The following is a 26,636-nucleotide window of genomic DNA, read 5'->3' on the forward strand; positions in this document are numbered from 1 at the left end:
TCAATCAATGAATCACAGCGGCTAAATGTTCCTAACCCGATGATTATTGGCTAATGAATTCTCAAAAGGGCTAGTTTTCACTTTTATCATGATCATTAATTAGATTAGCTTAATTGGCAAATATTTCATTGCCAAACAAACTGAAGGGCTTGTTGACTATGAGTGAACTGAGAACAGACATGGCTTTAACATTGATGTAAAACTCTTCATCTCGGTTAAACTTTGCATTTTACGCACGAAAATAGATGCGCGAAAGTGCATTTTACGCACGAAAATGCACAGGCTATGTGGAGTGTAGTGTTCACTGTTCATGTATTCAAAGTTAAATCAAATCTCCAGATTTCGTTGCTAGACACACACTATACTTTAAGGTTTTGTGTGATTATTACACTTACACTGTTTTAATGATTCATTTAATGTATATTGGGTCTATTATAACAGAAGAGATATATTTTGTGAGACGATCACAAAATATTTCGAGAGTGATTGAATGCGGTCTCATTCTCTTATAAAAGTTGATCCTGGACAAAACAAATTGTTGGGGTGTAGTGTGTCAGTCCTGGCTTGACCTGTACTGCTCCCATGTCCAGCGGCTATAGCTATCCGGGATTCCAACCCAAATGAAAATAAACTCAAGACACGCCAGAATGCGTTCGCATGGGGCTGGGACTCTGGGAGCCCCCCTTAAAGCATTGGCTGCACAGAAAGAGAGAGGTGGGCTTGTTGTGGTTCCATTCAATGTATCGTTTGCAGGTGATGCCAAGCGTAGATAAGGGGCCGCCGCTCCTTGTCCTCTGTCTAGACATGTGACTGCTTGAAAAAGAGACGAAGCGCATCGAAGATCTGGCCAGGTGACCAATATTTGCCAAAGTTGGCCATAAATCATCATCTTCATGTGTTATGTGTACGTCCACGCCTGTCGGTGCAAAAAATCTGGATGATATAGCCTGAAATGTGCATTGGAATTCTGAGAAAAATATTTTAAACTCCAGTCCGGCGTAGGCCTATAGGCCTATCGAGATTCGAAACCATACTGAAGTGACCGAAATTATACAATTCAATCACACGTGAGAAATGGCATTGTTTATATTTAACTCTAAATTGATTTATTTTGCCTATTTCTTAAAATTGTTCTGAGGGTTAAAATGCTAAAAAGAAAAAGATGTGGCATGCAATAATCGATTCGTACTATATGATTTTATTGGTGAGACCAGCTATGCCTGCCTCCATAATAAATAACAATAACTTATATTTTGTTCTCAAACAAACCGTATCTCACCTGTTTCATTCATTTACAAGAGTCGACAATGAGTCACTTTTACAAATCATGCACATCTATACAATGTTTTCTGAACCCTTATGGAAATATGACCTGATAACCATAAGAAATTATGTTCAAGCGTCCAACAGGCCCGTACGGCACACCGCGTGTGTTTGAATCCCACAGTATATTCCAATATGTCCAGTCCAGGCATGGCTTTATTGAGCGGGGGCTTCTTAAGTTCTTTAGGCCCCCCAATCCTCGAATTGAGTCATGGGTTGCACAAAATGGATGCATCCTCCCTCCTCACACATATCCGTGTCCATTATAGTCCCCACTTGTTCTTCTTGAGTGAAATGTCATTGCCACTCGGGACTCGTGTGCGCGCGCGTAAAGGTCCATGCAGCACCTCAGGGTGCACAGGGTGTCCGTCCAGCCTCACGTGTCCACAGGACTGGGCACCATACTGTTCGGTGTGTCCGGCAGCTGCGACGACAGCGAGGTCACGTCACTGGCCGAAGAGTTCCCCATGGAGCCTGATTCAGAGAAAGACACCTGTAAAGATATGTGGAGAGTCCTGTCAGTTCACTGCTCAGGTGCTCACTGCTCAGAACATAGCCTATAGGCAGTGGTTCACAAACTTTTTAGCCCGTGACACAAAAAGAGACATTATTTAAGACATTTGCCCGTGAAAATAGCCGATCTACTACAAGCTCATATGCGTTGCTTCGGCAGTATTGTGAGCTTGTAGATCGGCTATAGGCCTATTCACTACTTCTTTAAAAAAAAAAACATAATTTATGGAATTTCATTTTCTTTTATTTAGCATATTAATTAAATTAAATTACTGCTGGAATGTTTTTTGAAAATGTTTTGTAGGGGGAAAAAAGGGTCACTCACAAATGGGTCCCGACCCACTATTTGGGAAACAGTGGGCTACAGTTCTAGGCTATGAATACATCACTCACAATATAGCAACACAAAAGAAAACAAACGGAATTCCAATATTTAGGCTATCCTATAGCCTATACAGGTATATGTCATAGAATTCTGAACCTGAAGTCACCAAAACACATAAGCAAAAGACTATTAACTCATCAAGTGTGTGCACACTGCAGTTTAATTAAATTATTTTGGAAACTAACTAAAACAATAATATTCCCGTGTGTGTGTGTGTGTGTGTGTGTGTGTGTGTGTGTGTGTGTGTGTGTGTGTGTGCGCGCGCGCGCGCGCGTGCATTCGTGCGTGCACAGAGATTGCTACAAGACAAGTGATTGTGTTTTCTTCTTACCAGCTGCTGGAAGGCGGGCTGATCCAGGTCACTCTGCAGTGCAAAGTCACTCAGGGCTTTCCAGGGAGGCTGATATGTCTGCACCTCCACCGGGTTCCCCTGGACGCTGTTGTCGTGGCGGATTGGGCTGCCTGCCACTAACGGGGTGCCCGTCAGTCCCTGCAAGTTCTACACAGAGGAAAACAAAATCACTTCATGGTTAATAGCCTATAATTCTCCAATACATAATATAGGCCAGTCTCGCTGATTTGTTAAACATCACGAATAATCTCTTTAATTAATATTGAGTGGTCTATATTTAGTATATTATGTGCAATGAAGACGTCATTGATTTGTTACATTTTGATTAAATTAATGCTACTAAATCGGCGATAAACGCCATCGGTTCTCATTCTCAAGCCAAGGGGATCCGGGGACCGCCAGAGTTATTGAAGGGGGAACATAGTGTTTTTAACCATACATCGACATTTGAAAATAGACATTGGATCTGCTTTTTCCCCCAAAAAAATCTTGAAAATGTTGAGAATATTTTTGAAACATAAATGGGGGTTCCCTGGGCCCTGGCACAAAAGTATGTTTCATATAGTGGCCTGGCTGCGGCTACATATTGCATGGATATGCAATATGACATTGACATGAAACCGTTAAAGTAAAAAGTAGTAGTAGGCCTAATTAAGATGCGTTCTGACAGGACGCAGCTTCAGCAGCAGTCACACAGCGACAAAACGGTAAGTTAACAGGACGGTCCTCCTGTTAACTTACCGTTTTGTCGCTGTGTGACTGCTGCTGAAGCTGCTTCATCAGAATGGACCTCTTCTTGTCCTTGCAGCGTTTGTTCTGGAACCAGACGCGGATCACCCTGGGACTCAGGCCGGTCATCTCGGTCAGTTGCTCCTTCATCAGTGCGTCGGGTCTGGGGTTGGCGTTGTAGCAGGTCCGCAGCGTGTGCAGCTGCTTCTCGTTCAGCACCGTCCTGATGCGCGTGGTCTTCTCAGACTGCTTGTGGACGTGGTTCCGATGAGGAGGGTGTCGGACGGTCACCGGGTCTGAGGTGAGCAAGAGAACAGAACATCAGGCACCTTTGATAGCCCAATCAAAAAGTCATAATCACCCGGAAATTAACGATTTCATAGGTTACCCACAAAAGGCATATTTTTTGTCATATAAAATAAAAAAAAATCGAATTATTTTGTTGTTATAGGCATGCATAGAAGGAAAAAAAAATCTAAGTTGCAAAAAGACGGAAGTCTTTAGCTGTTTAAACCAACTTGTACATTGTAGCCTACATTGTTATTATTACGATTATTATTATTATTATTATTATGTATTGTAAATATTATTTATGTTTTTATTCATACAAATATCGATAGCCTTTACCATTAGCATTTATTTTATTTTATTATTTTTCTGAATAGGAAAATATCAAAGGCCTTAAAGTTATTATCACCCCTTTATTATTAATTATTACAGCAGAACTCTAGTCTTCTTCCACATCATACCTGAGATGTGCAGCGGTCTGGAGTGAACGCTCCCCGGGCTGAGCGGGCTGGCCGCGGAGGAGCGCTCCAGCAGCAGGCCGTGGTCGGCCCGGCACAGCAGCTCGTCGTCCCGCAGAGAGAACTCGTCCCCCGGCAGCAGATGTCTGGTGCACACCGAGCACCTGAAACACTCCATGTGGTACACGTTGTGGCGAGCTCTCATCACCAGGTCGCTGCTGCAGAAGCCAATGTTACATTTTGCACATTTAATCCCAAATAATCTGTAAAAGGATAACATACAAATTAGGGTTTCATTAAATGGTCTCGAATGGGGCACTAACAATTTAATAGGAATTTGTTATGACGATATTTTTTGCATAGTACTGTGTTTTATTTGTCTGTCATTTGAATTGAGTTCAAAGGGACCCCAATTTAAACAAGCCATTTAAACTATCTTCTATTCCTTTAGTTGACATTGTATTAATGAACTGTGCCTTGTACATTTTCCTATGCAAACTTTAAAGTAATCAATCAAGCAATATTATTATTCCTGGCGCTGGATTTCAGCTCACATATAAAGAGCTGTGGATCCCACATCCATAAAATACACGAAAACTATTTAGTCAAGATTATGAAAATATACTATTATCCATAAATACATCTGATAGTGTATTTTTGCTTCAACTGGACTTGTGCTCCACAGAGTGGGCCTCTCTCCCATAATAATAATCCTCAAGTGAAATTGTGTTAATGTGGAGAAGGTCAAGTCAACTCCTACCTTACATAATCTCTTTTGCAGTATGTCTTTCCATCTCGGACGAAGCAAGTGCACGTCTCGTCCAGGTACTGGCTGCACTCGGCGCACTTCAGGCAGGCTGCGTGCCACTCCAGGTCCGGGGAGACTCTCAGGATGTACTGGTCGTGTATCTGACTTCCACAGCCCACACACATTGCGATGCCAGGCTTCTCTGTGGAATGCACATATTAATGCTACAATGTACACCGTTTAATCCCCCAGACATCCTCGTTAAACGCCCCCCACCCACTCTGTATCCATGTCTGTGGTGTGGAACATGCTTTAATTGCAGCAGTTGCAAAATAGACTATGCCTACTGCGGAGCTCAACAAAGTATAAATATATAGCCTTAATTCTTCTCACAATTAACAAGTAACCTTGGGAAATAAGCGTGCTATAACACAATTGGATATAGCAGTAATTGTCAGCGTGAAAGAAACAGCAACGTCTATACTGCAGCCTATTAAACGCCTATAACTGAAGGTAAAAGTGAAAGTTATAGTTAGGATAGCTTACTTTTGGAATGATCCCCCATATCACCCAAGAAAGAAGGATTGAGCAGAATATCCACCATACAGGAGAGACAAACGCGAGCCGATAGATGGGAGAATTAAGGAGGACGAGACGCGCGCTCCCGTCCCTTGGCTGACCGATCACTGTATTCCTGGAGTTAGTGGAGAGGTGGGGAGAACAATGTCCCTCTCTCTGTGACGTAGAGCAACCTGGACCTCTGCGCGGGTGGAGAGAGAGAGAGAGAGAGAGAGAGAGAGAGAGAGAGAGAGAGAGAGAGAGAGAGGCTGACATGTAAAGTGCTCCGAGGATTCTCCTCAGTCCTCATATGCTTTTTCTCTTCTCTTATTTTCTTTTCCTTTCTTTTCTTTTTTTTCCCTTTTCTCCATTTTGCCTGTACAGCAAAATGTATGTGCTAATGACTTAAACTAATACTAAGGATTTAGCTGTGCACATGAAACGGAGATTTTCCTATAAGTTGGCTATATATAGACTGAAGGTAAAATATGAAGACAATCTAAACAGTCTCCATTCAATAATAAGGGTAATAATAAATATTATTATTATGATTCTATAATAATTATTATTAGATTATTGTTATATTTCTTATTAATATTGTAAGAAGTGGTATAGGCTACTAGTGGTAGTGTTGTATTGTTGGTTGGCTAATGGTATATAGACTGAATCACATTAAATATTCCAAGCCCATTGTGAGAGAGCCCTCTACTGGAGGAGGACATAGTAAAGGTATAATGGAAGAATTTACAAACGAACCTTGGCTAAAACCCCAATAATAATTATTGTTGTATATGCCCCCCCCCCCCCCGCCCCCTCACACACACACATACACCATTATGTTTCCAATTATTGTATTAATTAAATTATTATTATGACGAATTCAAACCCGTGTTGTTAGTTAGTTGACATGCCATTCAAATTGTACATGAATTGATCTATTTGGACCTTACATGAATGTGTTGTTGTCCTGTTATACCGTCAGGTCTATTTGCCACATTTGGAATGAACATTTACCCATGCAGGAGCAGTTGCTGCAATTTCTTCAAGAAATGATAGGTTTGCTGAAAATATATCACAATTCTACAAGTGTGTCTGTCCTTCGAATATCTCAAGAACTTTGGCGTGAAAATCTCAAGAGAAAACAAATTGGCCCTAATAGAAATAATAATATATAAATAAATAAACACAACACCAACACAAAATCAACATTATGTCATACTAGGCTATGGCTGACGTCATATAACTCTATAGGCCTATACTGCACAAGTGACATAAATTAATGTAAATGCGGTCCTTCATTGAGAAAACGCAGCTTGTTCATATTATGTCCTGTTCTGCATGATTAAAGGCAATTTAAGAGAATGAATGAAGGGGCGGGGCTGCTGGAGCAAGAAGATCTAAACGTTTATAAAGCTTAAAGGCTTAATGTTCTGCTCAAATAGCTTATAGTCCTTTTGAAGTTATCAATATTAACTCACTTAAAGAGATACACTATTCAATATTCATGCATTTGTTTCGTTTTGCTTCACGAAATAAAAAATGATCATTTAATAGTGATTGCTGATTGGATCAAAGTGGATCAAAATTTCAACAGGCCTACAACAGCGATATTTCTGTTAGAAAACTGCAGATTTTGTAGACAGGGACAAGTCGCGTAATTATCTTAACCAAGTCACAACAAGGAAATCACAGATTATTCGCACCCTACAACAGCAAGCTTATAACTGTCTCTCAGACCTCGGATTCATAGACACATGTGACCCATTTTGAAACTGAAGTTGCAACCATTGCTGCCTCCCAGCATTCAGCATATAGACCTATGATTTTTAGGCAAATTCAAAAGTAATCAATCTCTTGTTATGCGCTTCTAATTTTCCAACCAACTAAACCTGCTCTGAAAAGTAACATTTCTGTTTTAAATTATGGTTAAATAGCCTATATGTCTAATACATTTCTTGAATATAATTTGGGCAATAGTTCCCATCTAGGCCTATATTGTCCAGACAACTCAATGAAAATGTGTTAGCTTTCATTCGCATTTTAATAATTATATACATTTTATAAATATATGCAAATCAAATAATTCCATAACTTATGGAATTAGTTGATTTGCATATATTTGTAAAATGTATCCTTTATGGACCATAAGGGATGTTGTTAGAGTTTAGGTCTTTAGGTTTAGGTCTATCATGTGAATATATTGATTGGTTTCTTATCTCACCAGCCTTCAAAATGAATAGGCGTCTGATCAGTAGGCGGCCTACGCCTATGTTGATCATCACGACTGTCGATGTGAAATATAAACCTAATGGGAAACGACGTATAAGAAGATTGAAATCCTGAAAATAATCAAAGTTCAGTTGACATTATGGTTAAGACACTGCACTGCTGCAAGTCCGTTTTATTTTGTCGAAGGTGCATGGGCACGGTAATATTTTCAATCATTATAGGTTTTGACAGAGCAGATGAAAGGATAGAGACAAGCAACTTTTTAATTCTATATAATGTTTCTTGGAAAAAACATGCACTTTGTGTCTATTTAGGCTATAGTTATTTGATTAAGAGATATATATAGATATATAAGATATATATGAACCAATCCTTATTTCTATTTATTTTTTTATCACCGTCATCACTTTTACATCGACACATACTTCCATGCTAATTGATGGCAATTACCTATACTTCTAATCAGTTGTTAGTTTCAACAGCTGATTAAAAGCATGACCTGGGCATCTTCAGCTCCACTGGGCAAAAAAAAAGAAAGGTTTACATTAGTCTCTAATAAATATAATTATTTATTAGGCCTATTTATTTATGGTAGGCTATAAAATGTCAACATGTCCCCTAGTTTTCAATTCGTAGAACGTTCGTATTATTGAGCACTTGCACTTTTGAAATAACTTGTGACCCCCCCTCCCCCTCCCCCTCCCCCACTCCCCCAACACGCACACACACACACACGCACGCACACACACACACACACACACACACACACACACACACGCGCGCGCGCGCGCACACACTTTTCAGTAGCTCTGCCCTCTGCTGATATATGAGAGTACTTCATGAGCACGTTGTGACTTTCCCCTCTCTATAATATTCAATTTGTTCATTTTAATTCTAACAACCTGGACCAGGGTCTACCTGTGACAGAGTACCCACTCTGACCTCCTTGTAGTGAAAGGGTTAACGGAAGCGTGTGTACTGTATTCTGTTTACTCTGCGTTGATCTCGCGAGAAGTACACGTAACAGCTGAGCTGAGCTGAGCTAACCTTTAGCACAGTCAGATCATTCCCACGTACAACGAGGAACAACAACAAGCCTGCAGCCAGCAAGGATGCACAGAGCTATCAGCAAAAACACTTTCAAACAGTTGGTAAGTGTATTTACAGCAAGCACATGGACGCTTGTTTTATTTCTTTATACGTTGTTATTAAATCATTCAAGAATCCCATACGTCAGGCTCCCTGTGTTTCACAACATGCAGCTGTTACCTAACTATCATGCTAGCTGCAGCTTGGTGACTTTCCCTGCCAGATGGTTTCTGTAACCAGGTTATGTATGAATGCTTGTCACAGCATTTGTCATGTTAGTTTGGTCACTCATTTGTTTCACTAACGTACGTTTTACAGAGGCAACCATGTATTGATTGCCCATTATTTCATTGTTTTCGGTTAGCTAGGGATGTTAGCCTAGCTAAGGGAACAGTTATGAAACTACAATTTTTCATTGTCAATAATGATAAATAATACAACATTAATAAATTGGTTATGGGTCCGCCAGTGAACAATGGTGCACTGACAACTTATTTTTACCATGCAGATACTTAGGAGTCAGTTGACATCACATTTTTCACCAACACTATTTGAGTGACCTCCAATTTCTTGCCCAATGCTGCTCAGACTGACAATTGTTCAGATATGGCTGGAATCAACCTGCTTTGACTTGACAGGACTGATGGGGTTGTTAGAGAGGTTGCATAAACTGGGATGTGGTATTTGCACTGAATAGTTTGGTTGTGTAAGTTTTCGAAATCAATTCCTCCTGCTCATTGTCTTCATACACCAAAATCGATGCCATATCATTGGTCCAATGGAGAGTCCTCAACCACTTACTGTCAATATGTTGTCAAATGGCAACATATTCTTATCAAGTTAGACAAACTTAGTTTGATTTGTTTCTATGTGAGAAGATCATTTAACTTCTAAGCAAATAAAATGAACAAACAAACCACAACTTTTTGATTGATGGAAATAATTAACAAAAACTGAGCTTTATTTTTGTAATTAAAAAGCCTACTCAAAAAAAATGCTGGGATGATTAGATACATAATTGCAGATATTTGGACTAACAGATATCGACCAGACTCTAATTTAACTTGATTTAAATTAACATTCAGTGTAGAATGCTATATCCTTTACTAATTATTAAAAAATACATATTTGAAATATTGCTGAAAATGTACTTTAACCATAAAGCCCAGTAGTCAGTCACACATACTGTATCAACGATTCTATTGCAAAAGAGTCATGTACTGAATGTCTGCATTCTTCTCAATAGTCTGGCCTCCTCCAGAGGTTTCAAAGTACCTTGGTGGTCGCAGAGCACAACAATGGCGTGCTGACACCCATTACGCTCAATACCATAACTGCAGCCAATAAGCTTGGAGGAGAGGTGTCTTGCTTGGTTGTTGGAGCAGATTGTGGAAAGGTAGGTTGTTATACTTGACATTGTCTCTAAGCCACACCGGGTTTGTTATAAAGTAGGTTTTGCTTTATCTATCATAGTTGGATTCTGAGTGTTTATGCATGCCTATATGAGTGTGGCAATTGGTTTTGCAACCTAGTTTACTGAGAGAGAAACCTGGATTGATACATGTTGTCTCTTCTCAGGTGGTGGAGGAAATCAGTAAAGTACCCGGTGTGAACAAAGTTCTGGTGGCTCAAAATGATTCTTATAAAGGTGGTCTGCCAGGTAGGTGGGATTACAGAATCATGTCCTCTTGAAATATGTCCGTCAGATTAGGCTTTGCTCTCCTGTAAATTGGTCAAAGACAAATGTCTCTTTTCTTATGCAGAGGAGCTGACTCCACTTATCCTGGCAACACAGCAGCAATTCAACTTCACCCACATCTGTGCTGGAGCATCTGCCTTTGGAAAGGTAAGCAGAAGACTGCTTCTAGATGATTTCAAGCAGCATACACTTGTAACTGTGCTATAACGCCACAAAACGCCTTCATCCTCTTCTTTTGGCTAATTCTCATCGGGTTGCGGGATCATCTGTTTCCATCACATAACTCTCTCATTACAAGCACATTGTTATTACTGACGGTATAGTTAAAAAAAGGCTGCACATTGTAATATACAAACCCACCTTTGTATATTACAGTGTGTTGCCTTTTTTCCTCTTTCTATAAACATTCCATTGGTCTTACTGAAAAAATAGTACATGGATATATGTAAGACCTTAAACCGATTCTTTCCCTGCTTATTCAATATTTCATTCTGTAGAACCTGCTCCCCAGAGTGGCTGCCAAGTTGGATGTTGCCCCAATTTCAGATATCATCGAGATCAAGTCACCAGACACGTTTGTCAGAACAATCTATGCTGGTAACTGCTCTTAATATTTCAATTAAAAAATAATGGGACAATTTGGGCTTAAATTTGGCTTGTTTTACAGTGACAAATTATGAGACAATTTAATGGTTAATATTGTGCCCTTTGATCATGTTTAGCTCAGCTTTCAAGGAATTTGTAATTATGTGCTTTTCTCGGGACCGTACCTATGTTCCCAAGGTTCTATGTTCCCAGGGTTCTATATTCCCCATTTACCACCTAATCCTAACCCTAACCTAAACCTAACCCTAACCCTACCCTAACCCTAACCCTAACCCTAACCCTAACCCTAACCCTAACCCTAACCCTACCCCTAACCCTACCCCTAACCCTAACCCTAACCCTAAACCTAACCTGGAAACATAGAACCTTGGGAACATAGGGAGGACCCCCTTTTCTCATGCACATGCCAGTTCTACCATACTGTAGACACCTATACTGTAGCACAACTTTGATTTCCATGTGAATATCCACAGTAGGATTATTGATAGTGACAAGTTCTTGCAGATAACCTCTCACGATTAAACGGTCTGTATGATTCTTACAGGGAATGCTCTCTGCACAGTGAAATGTAATGAGTCTGTGAAAGTGTTCACCGTCAGAGGGACATCCTTTGAGGCTGCTCTTTTGGAGGGAGGCAGCGCCACATCAGAAGAAGGTACATTTTATAATTCAGTAACTTGGCAAAAAAATACCTCATGTATTTCTATGGTACATTGTAACAGCTGTGAGTACTCAGTCACTCACCCTTATAGACGGCCTCAATGGCACCCACGATGCCACCTGTTACACCTGACATGGCGTGGAGGTTATGAATCCTGTGCTAGTAATCTAGCATGTTTACTAACATCGATAGCACTGCCCACAGTACTAACTAGAAGCAGTGCTCTTCCGAGCACAGGTCTCCACCAGGCCACACAAATCGGCCTGTTATAGCGCCACCATGAGGCTGATTTGAAAAATGTGGGGCAGAGGTTCTGATTTGGTATCCAGGGAGTGTGTGTGCTCAGTTTGGCAGCGATCGGGGCAACGGCGCCGGAGATTAGCTGGTAACAACCAGGCCACACAAATCGGCCTGTTATAGCGCCACCATGAGGCTGATTTGAAAAATGTGGGGCAGAGGTTCTAGATTGCCATCCAGGGAGTGTGTGTGCTCCAGGGGTTGACACTAAGGTCTCAGAGGCACTTGCCCGTCGGGCAAGTACAGGTCATGATCTACTTGCCCTCAGGTCTTGGCCACTTGCCCCCCCCCCCCCCCCCCCCCCCCACCCACCCACACACACACACACACACACACACACACACACACACACACACACACACACACACACACACACACAATAATAATAATAAAAACAAAAATCATAGACCTAGGTTGCTTGTTTCTCTCTCACAAACAAAACCTGGCAACACTGGACAGCAGACAAGTTGGAGATGTACTTATCTTAGCACAGAACGCTAACAGACTGCAGTGGACACAGTGACACACATGCTGCTCATGATTAAATGCATTATGTAGCGCAATAGTATGGATGTGTGTGGCTGGCTACCAACAGGGATGGAAACATCAGAAAGGCACTGTTGATAGCACGGACATATTAGACGCTTCGCACGGAAAATAGACGATTCGCGGACATTTTTAGCGATTTAGCGCTCGAGCGCTCCTTCTTCAGCAGCCTTCAGCATTTTGGCACTTTTACGGGAATAGTTCTGTCTTCTTTCACTTTCTCCCCACCGTAAAGCGTGTGCATTAATCTGGCCATGCTTTAGCATAATGTGAATTTGCACGCCTTGTAGAGTAGCTGTTTTCGACTGCTAGCTCAAGTAGCCACTGTTTTTACAGTCTATGAGCCACTGGCTGCACGTTCGTTCAGTGTGTGTGTGTGTGTGTGTGGAGGGATGGACTTGGGAGGGGGGGAGCGAGAGTGAGATAGAGAGAGAGACGGAACACTAGCCCTGTTCAAGTAGGCACAGATCTCATTATTGTAACTAAAAATGTGCACTTGCCCTGTCGGGCAACCCCGTAGCAAACTTCACCTGCCCGACCTCTTTTTTTACTTGCCCCGGGCAGTCGGGCAACCGTTAGTGTCAATCCCTGTGCTCACTTTGGCAGCGTCCGGGCCCACGGCGACTGAGATTAGGTGCTCACAAACTGCGAGGACGCACGCACGGACGGACGGACGGACGGACACACGGACGGACGGAGGGGAAAACATACTCTCCCTCAGCCTTCGGCTGGTGGAGACAATAATGTCACAGTGAATGTTTTGACAGCCAGTGGTCATTATTGATTATGTGATAATTGTTACTATTTCTTGGCCACAGTGGCTGCATCTTCAGCTGTTGGAATGTCTGAGTGGCTGGAACAGACCCTGAGCAAGAGTGACCGTCCAGAGCTGACCAGTGCAAAGGTTGTAGTGTCTGGAGGTACAAATGCATTTTTTTCCCCAAACCACTAAGAAAAGCGCTATACAAGTCTGTATTATTACCAATTAAGGTGCTTGAACTAATTTACAAGATTCATGGTTACATAATTGTCAAACATAGTAGATAGATAACTTTATAAAGGGAGAAATTCAGTCGCCCAGAGGCGGCACAGCAGTTGGAAAGTAAGAAAAAGAAAAAGGACTGTTGTGTACAGCCGAGTGACAAAAAACTAACAAGAAAGAAGAATCAACAATACAGAAGAATCAACCATACAGAGCAAACTAAGTTAAAAATATATAAAGTGTAGCACTTTTCTAAGCATATTGCAAACTCAAAGCACTTCCAATGGTCCATTCATTCAAACATAGGGAACTACTTATCAACGCAGTGCCAAAAAATATACACAAATGATCTACTAAAGTGGAGTTCTGCTGTTATCCAGCATTCTGTAAATCTTCTAGAATTCTTCCAATGAGTCCACATGAATTATTCAGCCTTTCACTTATCGCAATGGTTACTGCTTAACTATTCCAAGAAATTGAATTAACTGTTTTTATTATTGTTAGTATTTATATTTGGCTAATTATATCTCGTTGCAGGAAGGGGCTTGAAGAATGGAGACAACTTCAAGCTGCTCTATGACCTTGCTGACAAAATGAACGCTGCAGGTTAGATTTTGATGACTCACGATCAATTTTAATGGTTTGTCTTTTGTCTCTTGCATGATCAATGTGTTTGCATTTACTTACCGGTATTTGAAATTCTTTTTCCACAGTTGGTGCTTCCAGAGCTGCTGTGGATGCCGGTTATGTTGCAAATGACTTGCAGGTTGGACAGACGGGCAAGATTGTCGCGCCCGTAAGTGACCTCCATGCCTGTTATACTCTCAGTTCAGATTATATGAACAGCAGTGATGGAACAGTAACATAACATCCCTGTCATAATGGGTGAACAGTAATCAAAAAATAGCAGATCTAGTAGCTTGACGTGTTGTGAACTTGTAGACCTATAGGGTTGAAGTGGTTAAAAGGCACACAAGACTGGAACTCAATTGTGCTTTTTCTAATATGATAAAACACAACCTTATCAGTGCATTAGTTTGTGTCAGTGGCGTGCAAATTGCAATGGCCTGTTACTTTTAACAATGCCTGTTACTTTCCTTTCCATTCAGCATTCCTGAAATTCAGTAGGATTAGGATGGATCCTTTGGCCTTTCTAAAAAGGTTAACTTGCCATTATCCGGTCCAGCTGGGATATCCCAGCTGTGATTATCCACACATTAGGCCCTATGAAATGTAGTTGATGGCACATTTGGGGCCTAAATGATTTAGCCTGATCCATTAAAGCAGACCTCCAGTGGGTAGCTGCTGCTCAGAGCTTCACACCAGGCCAGCCCGTCTGAAATTTCCAAAGGTTATAAGTATTTTTGTGAATATGTTGAGTATGATATTTGTGATTAAATTATTAATCATTTAACATCATTTAAGCCTGAGGCCGCTTCTAAATACGCCCTTAAAAGTTTTATGAAAAATATTTATTCAAAAATTACGTCACTGGTTCCCAAACACTGGGTCCCATTTGTGGGTCACAGACACATTTTTATGATTCCCTTAATTTTGACTCTACTACATTTAAAAACATATCTCCTCTGATACACATGTAAAGATATTTAACCTGTAGGGTGCATTGAGGGTGGAGGAACACTCTACCCACCATGGCCAACCTGTAGGCGTCACTAGTGCAGCAACAGCGACCCCACCCCTGCCAGCTTCCCACCCGTGAACACATCTAATTGTGTTCCTCGGAGCGCCCAGTCAAGCGGGAGGCAACGTGGAGGAATTGAACCCCAGTCTCCACGGCGGGTGCGTGGGCAGGAACCTTACCCCTGCCCCACCCAGATGCCTGGAACTGTTTTATAGTTAACTTCCTCACACTCGGTGTGATGTTTACAGGGTTGTTAGTTTTTCAATTGTTTAGAATGTAATTGAATCTGTCAGCTGCTATGCCTGAGCAGCCTTCCAGGGGAGCAGCGCTTATAGGGAACAGCTTGGCAGCGTAGGAGAGTGTAGGCAAACGTCTGGGCTGCTGCTGTTGTCATTGAACAATGTTGTCTTTACCACACTTAAATGACTCTCCAGAGGTGCAATCAGGCTTCAAATACACAATACAATCCTCAATGTAATTCTGAGAGTGGGAAATTGGGTAAATCCTCTGAGTTAAATTAACACAAATTCATTTATTGTTTTGAAAAGGTGTGTTCTTAAAGTGTTAGTTCACCTATTTTTGACATAAAGCTGTGTGAAATACTTGCCATTAAAACAGTGGTTAAAAATGTATTAATTGATTACCAGAGTCCCGTGGTCAGAGTTCTGGTCAGTTTCTAATGAATATTAACCCTTTTAGTGCCTATCCCGAACTAGTTCGGGATATTCGGGATCAAAAACAATTTTTTATTTGCTATTTTACTTACCCCGAGCTGCTTGGAGCAACGTGGGTGGTCCCGGCTCGCCCAGCGCTCACCAACGAGAGACGCTAGATGCTCCGACGATTTATTCCATTGAAAATGGTTTAAAATAAAGTTTAGACCCCCCCCAATGTTCACCAAATGTTCATTGTAGGCGGCGCGACGTATTCCAGGGTGCCTATCCCGAACATGTCCGGGATATTTAATAAAATGAATTATTTTATCGGAGGCCTCAACGAAGCCCCGGTCTAGACGTCCATCCTTGGCCGGGACTTAGACTCGGCCATCCACGGGCCGTATTCGCGCTAACGGCCGAATCGCGCCGCCCACTCCAATAATAAATCACATCTTTAGACAGGATTTTCTCCGGATTGTGTCCCCAGACCCAATGAGAAAGTTTTTTGCGGCTGAAATAGCTTTAGATCGGGCTTCTAAATGGGTTAGCATTTTGGCTACGTGTCAGCTAGCTTCCTCCTCTGGACACCCATAGGATTGACTGGAGTGAAAACACAGGCCAGTTGGGAGAGGGTCGACGAAAGCTATAAAGAAGGTCAATGGAGAAATTTCTGGCACTCTAGCACCCCTTGTGGCCGGATGGCACTGTATGAGTTAAGTAGTTCCAATGGGGTGGGGGCCATTTGGTGTGGCCCAATCATTGAAAATAGATTAATCCACAAAACTAGTGTCATTTGTATTGTTGGCCTATTTCTACAATATAGAGCAGGGGTCTTCAACAGGGGGTCCGCGACCCCTAGGGGGTCCGCGGAGGTACTGCAGGGGGTCCGCGAAATTATTGCTTAAAAAAAAAAAAAAAAAGGATTTCAAAAAATGTTTTTTCCTTTTTTTTTGCCATTTTCCACATTTATGTTAAAAAATAAATCATGATTCTATCCATTTTGAATAGCTTGAATACATGATTGCTATTGACATATTATTGACATTTGTTCTCAGTTAATAAGTAGTATGTTTAGAAATGGTTGTGGTACGGCCCACCCTGCTCGCTGTAACTTGTACATGTTTAAAATAAAAAATATGTTGTAGCCCCCCCACCTTACGAGGTGGTAGGGGGTCCCTGCTCCATCTCCCCATCAGTTTGGGGGTCCCCGGCCTGAAAACGTTGAAGACCCCTGATATAGAGGGAGGTTTCGTTCTAATCAGCTGACTGCAAAGCAGCTTTTTGGGGGGAAATACGTTGCAGCGGCGTAGTGATACTGGACACAAAAAATAGTACCATGTGACAGAGGGGTCAAAGTTGAACGAAAGTTGGTCTATTTGGTAGAAATAGGTCAACAATACAAATGACGCTAGTTTTGTGGATTCATCTATTTTTAATGATTGGGCCATGAGCCCCTGCCAAATCACCGGAACTACTTTATATTCATCTAAAACTGACCAGAACTCTGACCACGGGACTCTGGTAATGAATTAATACATTTGTAACCACTATTTTAATGGCAAGTATTTCACACAGCTTTATGTCAAAAATAGGTGAACTAACACTTTAAGGGGAAACTCAAATGTATTGTTTTGTGGTGTTTTTTGTTTGTTCCAAGAGAGCAGATGAATTGCTTTGGTTGTCCATAGGCATCTTACCAGGATGCGTGCTTAGTTGACAGATTGCTTACTTGGAGTGCTGTTTTCTTTACAGTGATACTTGGAACAGTGCAGATTCTGTGGTGTTTGTCTGGTCAGTAAAACACGGCAGTGAATGCACTTAGGTTTAGACTCCAGTATATTTGTGTTCACAAATTGATGCTCCGCTCTTCGGAGACTTCGGCAGTGACGCTAAAACGGCACTGAAATATTCATATGCCGGTGCATTAAGCCGAGAGCCAGGGATGGGTTCTCCCACTGGGATCGAGGAGATGCAGAAAGGGCACTGCCCTCTGCGATTCATGCCCCAGAGCCCCCCACCACCACAACCCCACCTCTGTGACAGTGAGATATTACTCTACCACCAGCAGTCTGCTCTCTGCTGCTCTTCAGCCGTGACACACAGTGTAGAAACTGACCTGTACGAGTGAAATGAACACTCTGAAGTGCATGTCCTCATTAAGCAACTGACTAACTCGCTGGGTTTGTTGCACTTATAGCGGGGCAGTTAAGGAGAACAATACTTCAGTTCTGGAAAGAAGCACCAAAATTTTACAGAGTGTACCTCTTGGGTCATTCTTTAGAAAAATCACATTAGACACTTAATTTTCAAAATGGCCGCCAGTTTTAAAGATGGCCGCCTTTTCGGATATGTTTTACAGGACGCCAGCCAGTTAATATCGAATTTTCATAATATTAAAGTTGTTTTGTAGGTTTTAAAACATCCTGAGTTCATTTATTACACTTTTAAAGCAGCCAGAATAACCTTTCTGACTTTTGGTTGGGGTCTTTCCTCACCTGGGACCCCCCAGACAGACCCCTGAGCCTATTTCAGTAATCGCTCTGCTCTTGCTCCAGAACAATGTTAAATTAGATCTGAAATATGCTCTGAAATAAAGAACAGAACAACATTTCCATTTATTGCACTGCACTCACACTGACCACACGCACGCACGCACGCACGCACGCACGCACGCACGCACGCACGCACGCACACACACACACACACCTCTTTGTTATTGTCACCCCAAAACCCTCACCTTATTAGAGCCCATGGTCAATTACGCCCAAAGAGATTCACTACAATACAGTAATTTCAGACATGCAGAATATATTCGTCTTCATCATCATCATCTTCAATGTCCAACCTAATAGTGTTGACACAGTCTCCACCATAGCATAGAGTGAAAGGCAGGTTATTTGAGCAGCTGCACCGTCCCTTACAACCTGCTTTGCAGACACATTTGATGAGCTCAAGTACTGCCTTTGGAGCAGGGAGAGCAAGAAACCTGACTGGAATATACCCTCCACTCTCTGAATTCCATCCATTTTCTTTGATTGGTGGAAGCACAGGGTATGGTATGGTCAGGTATGATTTATCCTGCATTGTGACAGAGTTGGCGCGGAGGTAATGTGGTAGCAGTGCAGCACGAGTTGGAGGTAGCATCTCACCCTCCAAGTTCTTTGACAGAAATAGTTCCCATCTGAGTAATCCCAGGGTTGTTGGACCTTTTGAACTGTAAACATGGCATGCAAAATGTTCCGACTGCAATGTTGATGGAAGCTCATCATTTATAAGCTCAGGAGGAATGGCCAATGACCTTGCCAAGGTCCTTGAAGCGGTTAATGGCTTGGTCATCATCATCAAGTAGGCATTGATGTCTTTTTGGTGATTCCAACAAATGTTACTCCCCAGTCAGCACCTGAAAAACTATGTACGCAAAGGAACCCTTGACATTTGTAACATCCAATAACTTGAACTCACTCGAATATATAAATTTCCTTTTTTTGTACCGGAGGCAAGGACTTGATAAGGAATCGGGGTATCAGCCTCTTCATGTGTTTGCACTTCCTCAAAATCATGTCCCTTGATGAAGGTATCCTATTATGATGCCTACTTTGTCATACCTGACAAATTGCCCTGAGCTTCCATCAATTGAAAAAAATAGATGGAATTCAGAGAGTGGAGGGTATGAACAGTCAGGTTTCTTGCCCTCCCTGCTGCAAAGGCAGTACTTGAGCTCATCAAATGTGGCTGCAAAGCAGGTTACAAGGGACGGTGCAGCTGCTCAAACAATAACCTGCCTTGCACTCTCCTCCCTGCAAATGCTATAGTGGAAACTGTCAAAACTATTAGGGAGGACATGTATAGTGAATTTCTTTGGGGTACAATTGACCGTGAGCTCTTTAAGAGGATAGGGTGCAGTTTTTTTTTGGGGTGATGATAACAAAGAGGTATGTGTGTGTTGTGTTGTCAATGTGGGTGCAGCGTAATAAATGGACATGTTAGACTGCGCGCCCAAAGTGAGATTTTGCAATACCTTAATTCTTGCAATCCCTGCAGTAACACCTGTGAACCTGTCTGAAAATGTAATAAATAATACTGAGAATACTAATTAAAACAGTAAAAAAAAAGAAAAGAACTTCCCCATCAAGATTCGGCAGGCCCCCTGTAGTAACTCTGAGGACCCCCTCGGGGTCCCGGACCCCCTGTGGAAGACCCCTGGGTATTTGCTACTACTAATTTTTGCTTTCAGAGCCCAGTTACAACAACTTTAATGCTTCAGTTATGATCTAATTTAACATTGCTCTGGAGCAGGAGCAATACGATTACTGAGATAGGCTCAGGGGTCTGTTTGGGGGGTCCCAGGTGAGGAAAGACCCCAACCAAAAGTCAGAAAAGTTATTCTGGCTGCTTTAAAAGTGTAATAAATGAACTCAGGATGTTTTAAAACCTACAAAACAACTCTAATATTATGAAAATCGGACATTAACTGGCTGGCGTACTGTTCAGAGGCAGCTATCTTGGAAACATGGCAGCCATTTTGATTTTTCAGTGTCTAATGTGTTTTATCATAGGAACAACCCCTAAGGAGTACTTGTGAAAAGTTTTAGGTTTCTTTCCACTTCTGAAGTATTTTAGTGCAAAAATGCATTTATCTGCCCCGCTATTATGTTCTGTTCACAGGAGCTGTACATTGCTGTTGGTATCTCTGGTGCCATTCAACATCTTGCTGGTATGAAAGACAGCAAGGTACAGTGATATGGACCCCATGGAGTTGTTTTAATTGTTTTGTATGAACTAGCATTCATTAAAATGTCATTTACTTTTTCTTTATGAAGATATTTTCTCATTTTGCTTAACACTACGAATTACCTTGTTTTAAAAGTGACCCTTGCTTCAATTACTTCCCAGGATAAGGGTTAGTGTTAAGTAGGGATGCACCGATACCGTATCGGTATGACTTTAATGTGTCATATCGGGATATCAGACACGACATCACCGATCCAAGTCACAGATAAAAAATAATGAATAAAAATGTCTCTGGCTTATAAATTACAATATAATCATGCAATTGTGAGCCCATAACCAAACGTTTTAGCATATCATTATTACATAAATGATATCCCTCGATCTTATCCAGCAAACCTTTTTTCATCGCTCCTCCACTCTTGTCTCCCGAGACACGAGTTGCCATTGCATTTTTCACTGACTGCACTCTTATTTGAACTGCCTATCTTAAATGCCTTTAATTGAAAGGTGATGCATTTTTTCATACTTGCCATGTAGCCTACTGTAAGTATTGGGAAATATCCAAATAAATATATCGGATCAAAATTGTGTTAAGGTGTCCTCGTAGAACTCCCAGTCCACAGAAATGGACAACATGCCATTGCCAACGTAAAATTCATTTTCAGTATTCACCACATATTGGCGACTATTGACCCGACTGCATTGATATGATAGTTAAATGTTTGCAACATTTTAACTTGGTGGGCATGCACACACCCACCCACTATATAGCATACAGTGTGAAATAATGTTTTTTTTGTCAATATCAAAAACCTAGGGCATCAGGCAATTCATGTAAATCAAATGCTTAGTAATTAAAGCAAAAGTTTGAGGCAGCCTTAAGGCCCTTTTCCACTGGCAGCGATAACGATGACGATAGCCATAAAATATCACAGCGATAATTATGCCTTCACATTGATGTCCGATAAAGTTATCGGACATCAATGTGAAGAGGCGCCAATTAACAGCCGTTCGCGCAGAGCGCACCTCCAGCTGTTTGTCAGAGACCCAGTTCCATATCACTGTGATCTTAACCACATCGTTGTTGATCCTAACAATGTAGTTGTCGGCTATCGTTGTCTTTATCGGTGTTGGGTGGATGCTGCCGATCCACTTCAATTGAAAACCCACTTTTTTAAATCGTCATCGTTATCGCTGCCGGTGGAAAAGAGCCTTTAGTCTTCTACTCTTGTCTAAACACTTTTTTCTTTTAGACTATTGTCGCTATCAACAAGGACCCGGAGGCTCCCATTTTCCAGGTGGCTGACCTTGGCTTGGTAGCGGATCTGTTCAAGGTAAGAAGAAGTCTCTCCCTGACATGGCTAGAGGTGTAGCAGCATGCATGCATATTAACAAAACGGCCAAACAACAAATCCACAAAAACACAACACCACTACTCACTGCTCTAAACACTTGACTGCACTGCCAAGACAGGACATTTTGTCGAGCAAGTGCCCAAAGTGACTGAATATAACATTCGCTATTTCCCTGATAAATTTTGCACGATGCATTATTCCACCTAATGGAAATGTGCAACTGTTGAATTATTGAGTCTCTGAATTAATCAGAGGTAGTGTGTGTGTGTGTGTGTGTGTGTGTGTGTGTGTGTGTGTGTGTGTGTGTGTGTGTGTGTGTGAGCGTGCATGCGTGAGCGAGCGAGTGAGAGAGAGAGAGAGCGAGCTAGTGGCAGAGCCACACAGGTCTTCTACAAGCTATGAAATGTAATCAATAGTTACCCTAAGTGGCTGGGTAGAACTTTCCAGGTTTATATTCAGCTGCTTGTTGCCAGCTCTTTTACATGCTTAGCTGCCCTCTAGTGTTTGGCTGGCACTAATGGATAACTAGCCAGTCGGGTTGGCACTCCCAACATGGAGTCCTGTGATGTTCGTGAAAGGCTAGGAGCTTATATTTTCATGTGTGTGTCCTGTCGGTCATGTTTTATTTAGTCCCATCAGTGGTGCGTGAGCAGCCCAGGTGTCCTGCTAAACTCTGTAGAAGTGATTAGGAATAATAGCTTGTGGCCGCGGAGTTGTGACCTGTCGTGTGATCGCCTTACATGTGATCACTCCTCACATAGCTGATTAAAATGGATGGGCTTTCTCCTTTTCCTCCAGCGGAAAATTGATAGTTGGGACAGACTCGTCTCTGGGGACCAACGATATAGCTTTGCAATCGCTTGACTTCGTAGTAAAGTCATTTTACAATACATGTGTTTGGATTAATCGCATACAGATCAGAATCTATTATATCTATGTAACTACCTTTTAATAACTGATAGAATATTGCAGTTATGTGTGTTGATCCTTACCTGGTGTCTTAATTAACTCATTTACTGCCTATGACAAGTATGAGGAGTTATTTAAGTGTCCACTGTGCCTATGACGAGCTGTCGATATGCTTTAATCGCTATAAAACAATTAAAGTATGATCGCGGATCCGCCAATATTTTTTCTCTATAGAGCCGCACTATCCACTGAAACCGGATACGAATGTTTCTGAGACCGGAAACGGGGCGGGACAACAACCCCCTGTATCCTGTCTCCGAACACATTCGCTTCCTTGTTACGCAACGTAACAAGGAACGCTCGCTATGGACTATGGAGGGCTGTTGCTTTTTGTAGCTTACCACGGCATGATCGTAGAGCGAACGCGATCCGTGAACCGTCGTGCACATGTTAAAGGTAAACAAAATGAAGGGGGGTCAAAATGGCGGTCAATGATTAATACCATATACTGTATTTGTACACACAAACATACAGCATTTGCACACAAGTTAATTGGCAGTTGATCAACTGCTCCCCAAGTTCAAACCCTACAAATTGAACTTCCTCAATGAACAAAGTTACACGTTTGATCCTAGTGCACAAAAAGACTGGATTATATGAAATCTCTCTCCTCTGACTCCATTTCAGGCTGTTCCAGAGATGACTGAAGCTCTCGGCAAGTGACATGGAGCAATCTTCCACCATGCTTCCATGTTCCAGCCCATCACTCTCACCTCGGGGAAACCACACTGCAACCATTGAGGGGACCTCTCCTACAACCTCTGCCTTAAAGGACTTCTGAAAGGAATGTATATGAGGCAGCATTTATGTTCTCATCAACTTTCTCCTTGGCAACAGAACATTCTCAGTTTACAAATAACGTGTCCGTTTTTATGTATCGTACGCTCTACGCTGTGTTATACGTCTTTGAATAATATATGAATAATGGCTACTGTTGGGGATATTTGTAATATCCATTAGGGCATAACATTGTTTTCAACTTGATGATCAATCTTTGGGTTTGATGTAGTCCATGATGCATTTAGTTTGATCATGCAGTTCTTCATGTAGACCTGCAGGTGGAGCACTTCATCTGAGACATTCAAGGAAAACTCCTGGTTTGAACTATTGAATTAAAAACAAATGATGATTTTAACTTAGCCATGTTTGTTCTTTATTTGCTTCTTGTATTTAGTTGCTTCTTTTGCACATCATTATACAAAATGCCTGTTGACATTAAAATGAACAGGATTAGTTTGCGATATCTAAAAAGCAAATCTCAAAGGTTCATGCTATAATACTTTGCCTTCTGAACAACACTTTAAAACAGTACCCACTTTAAATCCATTATTTTATTTGGCTGGAATTCGATCAAACCCATTCAGTTATACTTATTACACAACGTTTAAATGATGAAATTGTGAAAATCTAAATTTAGACCTTAATTACTATATGAAATCCAAACCTACACAGGTAGATAGGTAATCTTTGTAATTTAGCATTGGAAATATGGTAGTGTAGATTGTAAATGAAGACCCTGTGTAAACTGGCTGCACTGGGTTTGATCAGACTCTAGCTGTGGCACCTGCATGGACAATTAAAAACTACAGCGCTCCAATCTGTCATCTGCCGAATTTTGACACTTAAAGAGAAGTACAAATGTTAGCATTGGTAATTATACAAAGACAAAGATAAGAAAGGTTGCGATCACAGCTCAATATCTGACCATAGATCAAATTGTACCCTGCAGCAGTCCTGTCAAAGAGGACCGTTCTTTGTAAGTGTGGAGACTAGGCTGATGACCAAGACGTGAACTCTAATCACATTTTAATTTAGGATTTAGGCCTAGAATTATTGAATGCTTTAACCAGTGAAAAATAGCAGATATACAAGCTCACAGCGCGGCACCGAGTGCCGCGCTGCGAGCTTGTAGATCTGCTATTTTTGAAAAAGTCGTGAACGTGTGCAAATCTTTGAATATATGTATTTTCAAAGCAAACGTTTTGTATCTAAAATTTTGCTTCTGGGTGGTCCCTGGAACTAAATATTTTGAGATGCGAGTCCGTGGCCAAATACATTTTGGGGGTCCTTCACATGAAAAGGTTTGAGAACCACTGACATAGTAGTCTCTCAAGAACAGACTGAGCTCCAGTTAAAGTGAAAAGGACCTTTTCTTTGACGATGGCTAGCCAGATTGCTTAGGTTTTTCAAAAAATCTTAGAAGGATTCAAAAGACACTTATAGAATCGGGTCAAAATTCTAATTTTCACGATTTTTCAAAAATAGCAGATCTACAAGCTCGCAGCTATATCTGCTATTTTTCAATAGTTAAAGCATAAATGAATGATACACAATAACGTGTACCCGTTCTAAATGGGTTATTAATCTGCCTGGGCTGTTGGTTTTACAATAAATGATCATCAGTCTAGTGCCTCCATTAATGACAAAGTGTATTAGAGGAACAAAGCACCATCCCCTGCCCGGTGACCAGCATAACACATCAAAGCCAGAATTCTATGCACAAACCCGTCATCAGAAAACTCTGGGCTGAAGTCCCATTGCTGGTTCCTTTTGATAACGTTCTCACGATACTCACTGAAGCGTTTTGTTTTCCTATTTGAATTCCTGATAGATATCGAATGCCTGACAACAAATCAACCATCTTCTGTCTGTCCATGACCTCCTGTTGTGTGCTCCTGTGGCAAAGACACCTTGTGTCCACTCCACTGTCTTTAAACTCAAACAGTTCACAAAAGTTAACGCACGTCCACAAACCATTAGAAGGCAGGTGCTGAACCCAAAGAAAACAATCATGAAGGATAAAAGGAAGGGCTGCACACTGTACAGGTCCCTTAGGTGTAATTCATTAGAACATCCAACCATGACATTTTGAGCACATGCTCTTCTTCAGACAGCGGCCTGAAGAAGAGCATGGGCTCGAAACGCCACAATGTTGGATAGCTGCAATGTGCAGGACTTCCTTTTAACGTTTATCACTGTCCTTAAACTAACAGCATTAAGGGGTGGTCGGACAAACAGGATGTCAGCGGCCTCCAGAGAACAAGGGGACATAGAATTGGAGTGAGGCCCCCCTCCTCAAGGCCTGTCTTATGTCTCTGAAAAGCGGTTTACTGGGGCGTCCACTGGCTCCATCATTCTGTACTTTTCCTCAAGCAGAGGCTCGTGGCTTTGCATGTGGATAATGGGCTGCTTGTGGAGCCCGGGCCGGCTCTCCTGGTTCCTCTTGTTATAGATGTTGACCCGGTGGTCCAGCTCGGGACTGGTCTTAGTGGAGTCTGTGGGGCTGGGCAGTTTCAGGTTCACAGGGTCAAGACCCTTCTGGCCCATACAGGAGTCCTCGGACAGTGAGGAGAGCAGCTCCTGCACCACAGCACAGGGATGCCCCCTGGCGCCCTGCGAGCCCAGGGCCAGGGGGCTGCTGTAGGGCGGCGGGTAGCAGCGCTGGCCACTGTAGTCCGTGGACGTGGAGGCCTCTCGCACCGTGGAGCTGCAGTCCGTGGTGGAGCCCAGGGTGTGGCTGCTGAAGCTGTGCTGGCGGGCACTGAAGCTGGAGCGCGACACGTTGGTGGAGGCCTCGCTCACTGAGCTGCCCGTCCGCTGCAGGCGGCTGGACGGCACCGCGTCGGCACTCACCAACGTGGAGGGCAGCTGGCTGGGGTTGTTAGGTAGGTGCACGTCGATGGCTGCAGTGGTGATGATACATGCAGCTGGATCTGGGATGCCAATATCTGCATGGGAAAAAACAAAAAAGTATCTAATGTACACTGGGATGGATGGGATACAGCAGTAATACTGGGAGAAAGTGAAAATGGAGAGAATA

The 26,636-nt window shown here is 42.1% G+C and overlaps 3 protein-coding genes across 3 annotated transcripts in view; 1 reads left to right on the forward strand and 2 right to left on the reverse strand.

The window, feature by feature from the left end:
* Window positions 1-1,699: 1,699 nt before the first annotated feature.
* isl2a (ISL LIM homeobox 2a) lies at window positions 1,700-5,400 on the reverse strand (the record flags this gene model as incomplete). Its single annotated transcript, XM_080736794.1, has 6 exons — window positions 1,700-1,816; window positions 2,553-2,720; window positions 3,315-3,598; window positions 4,052-4,311; window positions 4,809-4,998; window positions 5,343-5,400. 6 exons carry the CDS (start codon window positions 5,398-5,400, stop codon window positions 1,700-1,702), a joined length of 1,077 nt encoding a protein of 358 aa, XP_080592920.1.
* Window positions 5,401-8,609: 3,209 nt separating this feature from the next.
* Window positions 8,610-23,970, forward strand: etfa (electron transfer flavoprotein subunit alpha). Its single transcript, XM_080736414.1, has 12 exons — window positions 8,610-8,734; window positions 9,919-10,068; window positions 10,251-10,332; window positions 10,436-10,518; window positions 10,869-10,968; window positions 11,522-11,632; window positions 13,300-13,401; window positions 14,001-14,069; window positions 14,177-14,259; window positions 20,427-20,492; window positions 21,746-21,826; window positions 23,444-23,970. Exons 1-12 carry the CDS (start codon window positions 8,696-8,698, stop codon window positions 23,477-23,479), a joined length of 1,002 nt encoding a protein of 333 aa, XP_080592540.1. The 5' UTR covers window positions 8,610-8,695; the 3' UTR covers window positions 23,480-23,970.
* An 833-nt stretch (window positions 23,971-24,803) lies between these two features.
* The window catches only part of tmem266 (transmembrane protein 266), a 53,706-nt gene continuing 51,873 nt past the window's right edge, over window positions 24,804-26,636 (reverse strand). Inside the window, exon 11 of the mRNA XM_080736450.1 lies at window positions 24,804-26,544. Coding sequence (XP_080592576.1) covers window positions 25,904-26,544 — 641 coding nt within the window. The 3' untranslated portion in view covers window positions 24,804-25,903. The remainder of the gene's footprint in view (window positions 26,545-26,636) is intronic.

Source organism: Nannobrachium achirus, assembly GCF_963921795.1.
Source record: "Nannobrachium achirus genome assembly, chromosome: 11".
NCBI lineage: Eukaryota > Metazoa > Chordata > Actinopteri > Myctophiformes > Myctophidae > Nannobrachium > Nannobrachium achirus.